Genomic DNA, 9,514 nt, shown 5'->3' with positions numbered 1-9,514 from the left:
CCCAATACCATTGCAATTCTAGATAAACTCCGAACGAGGTCATCGGAAATCTAGTACACATCATGTCAGAAACTATGACAACCAACTATATGCTCTTGCGAGCCACTTAAACATAAGCAAGCAATGTAATAACCAAAAAGTGACTAGAGAAATGCCACTTCCATATTCAATGGAAACAAATGCAAAACTGATTTTGTTGCAAACAGAAGCGGCTTTTCCAACAGTAGCAGAGCCGACAAGTTCTATTAAGGTACATGAAGTTACTAGTATATATCCAAGAGAAACTACCACTCCAATAAAGTCCATGCCGTCTAAATTATATATTATTTGCCGATACTCTCGCTGGTACGCTGAATATCAGATGCTATGAAATACACATGCATTAGCAGCAATTTTTGATTAATGACTAGGCAAGGTTATATCGGACAAACCTTGATATGATCAATAATCTTTCTCATGTTCTCCACAAATTCAGGAAGAGGGACATGAGCACCCAGGCCACTTGGGTGAGCTTTTGTTGCGTCATTACCACCAAAATATACTACAACCAGAGAAGGCTGAACAGCTGCATCCTGAACTCAAACCATAAATGAGAAACAACTTTACGTAAATAAGCTAATATGTATTGGCCTAGTAGGGGAAGAAATATATTGTTCTGAAAAACTGATGAATAATTCGATACTTCACAAGATTCATTATCTGACATGTACCTTTGGGAAAACCTGATCCAGGACTTGAAGAGCCATCCTCGTGTTCCAACCAGAATATCCTCGCAAGACAAAGTCCGCCTTCAACAATTTCCCAATTGTAAGTAATTGGTCAAATTTGTTCTTTAGGGAAATACTTAACAGTGTAATAAGCTAGCTACATGATCCTTTGACAAACCACCACGGAAGAGTCATGTTCATCTTATGTTTAAACTTTAAGCAGGTAGTCTCCTCCGTTAGGAGTAAAACTACGTGGTATACCCACCAAACTTAGGGAAGAACACAAATCGTGGTATGAAACATAACATCATGTTTTATCAGAGACAGGCATCACACAACTTGCCATAGTTCATCTATGGTGGTTTTCCACCATGCAGTACAAAATCTCAGCAAACAAGAGAATAAGTAATTGGAACCTTCCATTAATATCAACCTCTACCATCATCAACAATTTGAATGGAAATCAGACTCCTATACAAGGCCAAAGTTCAGTTAACCATAAGACCACCATACTCCATTATATTTCTGGAAGTTTTTTTCCTTTCTCCTCATGGTAGAATATAGAGATCCCAAACTGGACTATGTGATTAACTACAAGCGAACTAATGTCGACATTTCTACGCCCCAATTTGAATTGCAGCAGCCCACACAGGCGTTAATTCTTAGCAAATTATCTCTACAACAAACTCCTCCTACAAATAAAGCTTTCACTTTTCTTCCTTACAAAATCCCAAATCTCCTATGATTGAATCCAACAAGCAAACTAGCAATTTCGCATTTCTAAGTTTTGGCTTCAATATCACCCAACAAATTGCCCTGATTCAGAAGTTATTAAGAAAAGCCCAGAACCAGAAATAAGCTCTCAAATCTTTGCCAATCAAATTAAAGATAGCCAAAGGATAGCAATACGCCAAATGAATCATGAAGTGAAGCAAGAAAAGTTGTACCTTGCGAGCGTAAAGATCAGCCAGAATAGCACCCCAGCCTCCAATATTGTAGGACATCTGAACTATGGATGACCCGAATAGCACGAACTGTGGGCGACTCGGACCCGCCATTTTCCAATCTTCTTCTTCTGCAACTTTGTGCTGTTTGTCCTTTTATACCAGTTGATGAGTAGTTGAGTTTGCTTCTGCTACTTTGGATGGTAGGTGGAGGAAAGTTGTTCCTTTTTTGGTTGAACTTTGTCGGTTTGCATTAGTGATCAAGAGGATTGACTCGCTGTCATATCTTGACCATGTTCATTTGTTGTATTCCCCTCTTCCCGTCCATTTTCATGTGGCTGAACTCAACATCCAAAGACGAAGAAATTCTTTTATTTAATTAGTTTAGTTAGTTGTAAATTCCTTTTGTATAAATTCAATAGTTAGGTGGAAGTCAAGCTGAGACAGGAGTTAGGTGCCATCCCTGAATTTGTAGTTGGATTATTTCGCTGTTTTAGATATTGTTTTTGACTCAGCAACGCAGTAAAATTCTCATCCTTGTAATAAAGTTTAAATTCAGAACAAAAGAACTTTATTTCCACTGTTTCAGAAGCGTATATGACCCTCCAAATCAGAGGTTCTTACAAGTATATCAATGAAAGTTTGGGCCAAAATATGAAGCATTTGGAATCAATATACTGATCAACTCTGAACATCAATGCCCAATAGCCTATATCATCAATCAAGATTCAAGAATCAATCAGAAGAAACTCGAATTCTGAGTTCAAAAGGGGATGGAAACTGAAGACTTTGAGGTGAAGGCTTCAATTTCTTTGTCATCCATCCACTCGGTTTTCCATTGAGAAATAATATCAGAGACATTAATGGTAGTTTTGCCGTCCGGCCCAACTGGGAAATATGGTGAATCCTCTGAAAATTCAGCTGGCATTGACATCCAATGCAAGCTTGGTTCCCATTCTGCCTCTTTAAGTACCTTCAATATCTCCTTCAATACCACTCTACTCCCGCCGGAGGTTAAATGGATTCCGTCCCTACATAAAACCATGTATTCAGGATTTTCATGAGAACAGCCTTAAATTTGAAACAGTTTCAAGAGAACTTACAAAGAACGAGAAAATAAAGAATGGGATTCCACTCCACCGAAAGCCTTTAGTCATGCATGAGACGATGGATCTGCTATACTAAGTGATCATAGTAAAATTATTCATTTTCTATTTAAAGCCATGGGAATCTTCGCCAAGATGTAGGCATTAATAATCAATTGAAAGAAAATTGTCAAATCACGAGGGATCGGAACAAAACTCATGGAGTAGGACGGGGGCTGAGTAACCAAGCTGATAGTGTTTTTGTCATCTCTTGGTCCTGGTAGTTTTTGTCATCTCTTGTTATTTTTTCGGTTTGTTATAGCCACAAACGTACTTTATAAAGATTAATGAATATGAAAGTTTGTTTCGTACAAAGAATGAACTTACGCTAAGTAAGCTTCTGCCCAATCATCTCTATGCTGGAATGCTTTCCAAACATTGATGACTTTTACATCCAATTGTTTGCACATGTCAACCAAAGCATCAGAATAAATACGGCAGGACTCATTTGTGCGTTCTTGCTTATCAAATGCGTTGCTGTAGGAACAACGAACATGGAGAGAGTCAGATACACACACACACACACACAGAGCAATACCAGATGACTCTCTAAGACCAAATCTGATACGTAAAACTCAATTAAGTTAAGATCACCCGAAACATTGGCGAATCATTGCCTCATCTACAGGAGGAGAGGTAAGAAAAACTACCCTGGTCTTCTCCGAAAGACTCTAGAGATGTAAAAAATAGTATCAGGAATCACTTGTACTGAGTAATTGAGAAGAGGAAGAAAAGCATCTATATGTTTCAATTGTGTCGTATAAATCTGGTCACTCACTTTTTTGAGGACATAAATCATGCTCAAACAGCAGAAAACATAATCAGTTTGCAACTTTAGAAACATAAGAGGATACACGGTATGACAATAGTATTGTGTTACCCTGAGATGAAGAGCAATCTTTTTCATGTTTTCAAGATATTCAGGAAGAGGAACATGAGGGCCTAGGCCACTTGGGTGAGGTTGCATTGCATCATTGCCACCAAAATATACGATAACCAGAGATGGCTGGTCAGCTGCATCCTGCAGTCAATCAAGAAAAATGTTGTGAGTGGAACGAGGAAAAAAGTGTAGCACAGTTGGCCAGAAATGATTTTACATTTTGGCAAGGTAAGGTAATATTCATCAACCTACTGGCAAAAGGTATACAGTGGTCAGAATGGTGGATATTTCAATATACTTGGTTAGTAGATTCACTTTGTATACCTGTGGGAAAATCTGATTCAAAACCTCAAGAGCGTTTCTCGAATTCCATCCAGAATATCCTCGTAATACTATGTCTGCCTATGGGAAAAAATAGAAAATCAATATTTATCAGGAATAAATCTTTCTCGAAGCCGAAAAATAGAATGAAAATCAGAGATGATAACTTTGGGCATAGAAGTTCTTATTTTTCTTGCAACTTGTCTCTTTTATTAACCATTTCCTTTCTGTCTTTGCTGCAAACTAGAAACACGACCGACGTAATATCTAGTAAAGGGCCCTCTATCAACTCTCCAATCATGACTTGGTCTCTCTACCTTTTTGAGCCTATTCTTCTGATATTTTCACACCGAAACATCGTTTTATCTGGTCAGCACACGAATGCATCATTTGTTCACTCAACTCAACTATATCATTCTCTTAATACTTGTTTAAGTTAGATTAATAAAAATCTTCATATCCCATCAAGTATTAACATAAAAACCTAAACTAAATGAACATTAAATGAACAGTAACCTTAACAATCCATAAATAGTAACTTTCTTGTTGAAACTACTTTGATGCTAGGAAACGGGAGAATCATACATAACCGATGTAATATTTTATAAGTTCCGTGTCTTTATGAGAGGACACCCATTAGACATAAAAGGCAAAAGTATTTTGTCTCGCAACATTCACATGAGCTAATTAAACCAATGAAAGTTAAAATATGAATAGCTGTTGACCCCAAAATATACGCAAAACTACGTTTCACGGAACAGCCGAAATCAAAACTATACGAGGCCTGCATAATTTGTTTCACAATCATCAGAAACGGATAAAGTTGAATGCGAGCAAGCTCTTGGAAGTAAACGCATATGCACAAATTAAACGCCAAAGTCTAATATGCGATGTACTATTAGCTGCTGAAAATCAAACAAAGTGATGGAAGAAATGGATTAATACCTTCCTGTGATAGAGGTCAGTGAGGAGAGATCCCCAGCCCCCATCGCAGAATGACATCTGCACTATGGACGACCCGAACAGGACAAATTCTGGTCGACCAGGGCCAACCATTTTGCTTTCTGATCTCACTCACTGTGTGTCTGTGTTTTGCGATAACAAATGATAGGAAGACGCACTCTGAGCTTTCTTGGACTGGTGAAGTGTAAAGAATGGGAGTCCTGGACAGGTATGTGAGGCCTTCGAAGAAGGACGATTCCTCCTATACGGGCTTTTATCCTATACATATACATATAATTATTCTTGTGGGCTAGAAGAGCTATCCATATGGGTTTTATCTCCCACAGACAAATTGTGAGCTTTCTTGCATTCCATTCGGCTTAAGGAATTTTCTTGAGTATGTGTGCGTATGTATTGGCAGGCATTTGCTTGGAGCAAATAACTACCAACGGCAATAATTCATAACTGCCAAATTTCTAATTACAATTCCGACCCGGAAAAATGAAAAAAGGCACAAAATATTTGCAATTCTTGAAATGGGTTTCGCTGTCCAATTTGAGAATATATGCAGAACGTTTAGTTAGATATGTAAAAATTCAGCAGCTTATAAAATTGGAAGCCAAGATACTTTGACCAATGAACGCAATATTTCGAATTTAATTACAAGACTAAGTTTCGAGTAACAAACACTACATAGATGTGGGATTACATGAACTCTTAAGAACAAAACAACCATACAATTTCTGCATTATATTTGTTGGATACAAGAATCTAGGTAGACCATGAGCTCACAGCTTTGAAGTAATGCCATTCTTCATCCACTCAGTTTTCCAACTAGAAATGGCATTAGAGTAGTTGATAGTGGTTTTACCATCAGGACGAGCCATGTAATATGGTGAATCTTCCCCAAATTCGATTGGCATTGACATCCAATGGAGGCTTGGTTCCCAATCAGCCTCTTTGATAACCTTCAATATCTCCTTCACCACGATTTTGCTCCCTTCAGGTGAAAAATGGATTCCATCCCTACAAAAGACAGCAGTCAGATTGCGTATCACATTTGAGGACAATTCCCGGAGTAGAAAGCAACAACCATCAACAGATAACTGCGCTAAGCTGTATTTAGTTCCTTCCTCCATATCTTGGCCGAGTTTTAGAACAAGATAAGCGATTATCACTACATCTAAACTATATTGCATGTTTTTCCTAGTGACAAACAGAAACATCTCTAGAAATGAATGAATTTTTGAAAAGCATAGGATAAAGCACGAACTTACGTTAAGCAAGTTGTTGCCCAATCTTCTTTTTGTTGAATTGCCGTCCAAAGATTGACAACTTTAGCGTCCAATTGTTTGCACAAGTCCACCAAAGCTTCAGCATATACACGGCAAGATTTGTTCGTCCGATCTTGATTATCATGTGCATTACTGGTGTTCAAAAGACAGGGAAGAAGAGCACCAAGTTTTAAGATGGTCAAACTCTAACATGGAAAGAAATAAAATAAAAAGTAAATTTTGGTTTAGATCACCCAAAATGTTCACGAATCATTGCCTCGTTCACAGGAGGAGAAGTAAGAAAAATTATCCTTGTCTTCTCTGAAAGGCTCTGCAAATAGTGCTAATTACTACATCAGAATGCATGAAATTAGTGTTGTTGGGAAATTGGGAACTGGGGGTCTACAGGGGCACAGGTTCAGATTACGCAATACTATAAATCTAACGGCATTTCTTTAGGACAAAAGCATTTCTGAATCATTCACTAGAACAACAATATTTCACCAATTTCCTGGACTGCCTCCTGGAGTTCCCATTAAACAATTTCGCATCTAAACAAGCTATAACCAAAAACTACTATTCTTCTAATATCGACTGGCATGTTCTCTGCCATCTCAACTATAGGTCCTTACAAGCTTCACAAGGGAACACAAAGAATAGATCGAAATGAAGCTTATTTGACAGAATCAGTATTTCTCTCCAACTAGTGCCCTTAAATATAAACTGAATGCATTATTTCAACATTGCTTCATGCAAACTTCTGCAGTTGGATAAAGACAAAGTTTAATATAAATCCTATGGTTTGATATGTGCTTCAGAACATCTATTTTTCTCTTGATGGTAAGCAAAAATATTGATACCGAGAAAATGCAATTTATGACCAATCAAGCACACACACACACACACGCACTCTATATAACATATGACAAAGCTGGTCTTTGGTCCTTTTGCTCATTGCTTTTGCTGGAGTTCATAAATTGACAAAACCTTTGTCTTCCTACCTCCCCATTTCCAGAAAAGCATTCTTTAAAAGGTAAAAAGAAAAAAGAAAGGCACCATCGTACCTTGAGATGAAGATAAATCTTTTTCATATTTTCAAGATATTCCCGCAAAGGAACATGGGCACCTAGGCCACTAGGGTGAGGGTGCATTGCATCATTACCACCAAAATATACTATAACCAAAGATGGATGAACAGCTGCTTCCTGAACACATTCAAAGTTTTGCTGAGGAAAACGTAAACAATAACGTACAGATTTTGTTAAACAAAAACCTTTCTTTTACTTTCAAGTTGGGGTAGATAGTTTCACCAAAGAACCGAAGATTGAGTTTATCCAGCTAATACCTTTGGGAAAATTTGGTACAAGACTTGAAGAGCGCGCCTCGAATTCCAGCCAGAATATCCTCGTAGTAATATGTCTGCCTAATTTGCGAGAAAAATGAAATTCTTTTACATGGAGAAAATCCTCTGTGAAGTTAGTTTACACCAACACCAATTACTTCGTTACCACCACAAGGCAATCATAAAGACTGAAAATCCAGTTCCTTTCTTCTTCTCTTCTTTCAGAAATTCATTAATTGGAATCAACACAGTAAATAGAATTGATTACTTGTCTAAAGCTTGTCCCCCAAACTTTCATGAAGCAAGCAGTATTCGCAAACATCTTAATCTTCCTTCACTAAATCCTAAAATACCAAACCCATATAGGATTTCTGAAAAAGAGAAAAACCGTCTGCTATCCACTTGCCACAATCAAAAGAAGAAAACGGAAAAAAATGAAAGGCGAAAGAGCTATGAATCAGGTACCTTACGATCGTAGAGATCAGCAAGAATAGCTCCCCATCCTCCAACATTGAAACTCATCTGAACAATGGACGACCCGAATAGCACGAACTGGGGTCGACCCGGCCCAACCATTTTCCTCTCAGCTTCAATGATTGATGACTTATCAGTCCTAATTTGACTGATCGCCTGATCACTCTCACCCAAAATTCTCGAGCTCATCATCAATACTGGTTTCGTCATTTCTTCCGCCGTGTCCTTTTCTAGCACCCACGGCACGGCCTGCTGTTAGAAAGATCAAAGCCTTATTACTCAGAGTAGTTGGGCTGGACTAGCCCATAATATTTTTCATATTGGGCCAAGTACAAAAATATAATTAAAGCCCAAAACAATAATATTCTGCTATCGGTGGGCCCAGTCTAGCAAAGGCTGGCTCTCTATAGAATGGACATTTCAGTCTTTTTCCATCCACCTCCACTTTTTAGCCAACGCCAATTCTCGCAGCAGGTAAATTTGTCTCTACATAAAAAAGAATTGGAGGACCATTAGTTCAGGTCCGTACGGTTGGTTTACAGCGACTTGTGTGGTTTACTACGTAGAAAACCACGAAAGTCGCAGTCAATGGCCTCCGATTTATATATACATAGGATTCTCTTAATCGTGTTTGGGATATAATGTAATTGGTTGGTGTTATCAACCCTGTAATGATTTGAAGTAACAATTGTTCCGGGCAACCATCATATTAGTTTCTCCATTCCAGGCTTCTTATTAATTATATGTAAGAAAATAGATACGACACGTCACATGATTTATGCAACCGATAACCTACATCAACAGTATGCTTCTTTAATTTGTCTATGTCTGTTTTTTTGTATTGTCCTCAATCCTTGTAGATTATCTTCACACCTTTTTTCCATCTCATATTTTTTAGGCTTAAATGCATGACATTTCCTTATTTTTTTTAAAAATTTGCTAAAAATCCTCCTCTATTTTTTCTATTAAATTTAACTAATAATCTTAATTTTTTCACAAAATGATCATTATACCTTTACTTAATATATATTATTTTTTATTTTAATAACCATTGGATCTGTATTATTTATACTAGGTCTAATCAATTAATTTTAACAGTTAAATTTTAATTTAGAAACAAAATCAAGAGTTCATATTTTATTGTCTAAAAATATATATTATAAAAAAATATAATTTGAAAAAACAAAACAAAACAAAACAAAGCTAATCCCCACCACCATCCCGCTGTCCCCCCCTCCTCCCAATCACCGCCACCGCACCCCCACCTCGCCTCCTCCCTCCTCGCCCAACACCCCACTGCCTCCTCCGGCCTTCAATCTCTCCCCAAAATTTGGACAACATCGTGGTCGTCCAGAACAAGCAAGTGTGTTGTTGCCCATTGTGCCATCCTCGCCTTTCTGTGGGCGACGCCTATGGTCTGGGCGATGGCAGCCGCCTTAGTTTTTTTTTTTTTTTTTTTTTTTTTTTTTTTTTTTTTTTATTTTT

General features: G+C 37.7%; 3 protein-coding genes across 3 annotated transcripts in view; all 3 read right to left on the bottom strand.

The window, feature by feature from the left end:
- LOC105174563 (GDSL esterase/lipase CPRD49) overlaps positions 1–2,003 on the bottom strand; it is a 3,148-nt gene extending 1,145 nt beyond the window's left edge. The window contains exons 1-3 of the mRNA XM_011096707.2: positions 1,655–2,003; positions 711–788; positions 432–572 (exon numbers count right to left, since the gene is read on the bottom strand). Coding sequence (XP_011095009.1) covers positions 432–572; positions 711–788; positions 1,655–1,765 — 330 coding nt within the window. The 5' untranslated portion in view covers positions 1,766–2,003. The remainder of the gene's footprint in view (positions 1–431; positions 573–710; positions 789–1,654) is intronic.
- Positions 2,200–5,311, bottom strand: LOC105174561 (GDSL esterase/lipase CPRD49). The gene is made up of 6 exons (XM_011096705.2): positions 4,943–5,311; positions 4,001–4,078; positions 3,677–3,817; positions 3,391–3,467; positions 3,124–3,273; positions 2,200–2,682 (listed from the first exon to the last, which is right to left on the bottom strand). The coding sequence occupies exons 1-6, from the start codon at positions 5,051–5,053 to the stop codon at positions 2,415–2,417; spliced, it is 825 nt and encodes a 274-aa protein (XP_011095007.1). The 5' UTR covers positions 5,054–5,311; the 3' UTR covers positions 2,200–2,414.
- On the bottom strand, positions 5,547–8,260 carry LOC105174560 (GDSL esterase/lipase CPRD49-like). The gene is made up of 6 exons (XM_011096704.2): positions 8,021–8,260; positions 7,559–7,636; positions 7,278–7,418; positions 6,468–6,544; positions 6,217–6,366; positions 5,547–5,965 (listed from the first exon to the last, which is right to left on the bottom strand). The coding sequence occupies exons 1-6, from the start codon at positions 8,237–8,239 to the stop codon at positions 5,728–5,730; spliced, it is 903 nt and encodes a 300-aa protein (XP_011095006.1). The 5' UTR covers positions 8,240–8,260; the 3' UTR covers positions 5,547–5,727.

This window comes from Sesamum indicum, linkage group LG11 (genome assembly GCF_000512975.1).
Source record: "Sesamum indicum cultivar Zhongzhi No. 13 linkage group LG11, S_indicum_v1.0, whole genome shotgun sequence".
In the NCBI taxonomy this organism is placed as follows: Eukaryota; Viridiplantae; Streptophyta; class Magnoliopsida; order Lamiales; family Pedaliaceae; genus Sesamum; species Sesamum indicum.
This window is presented reverse-complemented; position numbering and strand designations above follow the sequence as displayed.

Coding starts and splice junctions, on each gene's coding strand:
- LOC105174561 (XM_011096705.2), bottom strand. CDS start 5,053: ATGGTTGGCCCTGGTCGACCAGAATTTGTCCTGTTCGGGTCGTCCATA. Junction 4,079..4,942: donor CTGACCTCTATCACAGGAAG/GTATTAATCCAT, acceptor TTTTTCCCATAG/GCAGACATAGTATTACGAGG. Junction 3,274..3,390: donor ATGATTCGCCAATGTTTCGG/GTGATCTTAACT, acceptor TTGTTCCTACAG/CAACGCATTTGATAAGCAAG.
- LOC105174560 (XM_011096704.2), bottom strand. CDS start 8,239: ATGACGAAACCAGTATTGATGATGAGCTCGAGAATTTTGGGTGAGAGT. Junction 7,419..7,558: donor TGTACCAAATTTTCCCAAAG/GTATTAGCTGGA, acceptor GAATGTGTTCAG/GAAGCAGCTGTTCATCCATC. Junction 6,545..7,277: donor AGATTTATCTTCATCTCAAG/GTACGATGGTGC, acceptor CACTATTTGCAG/AGCCTTTCAGAGAAGACAAG.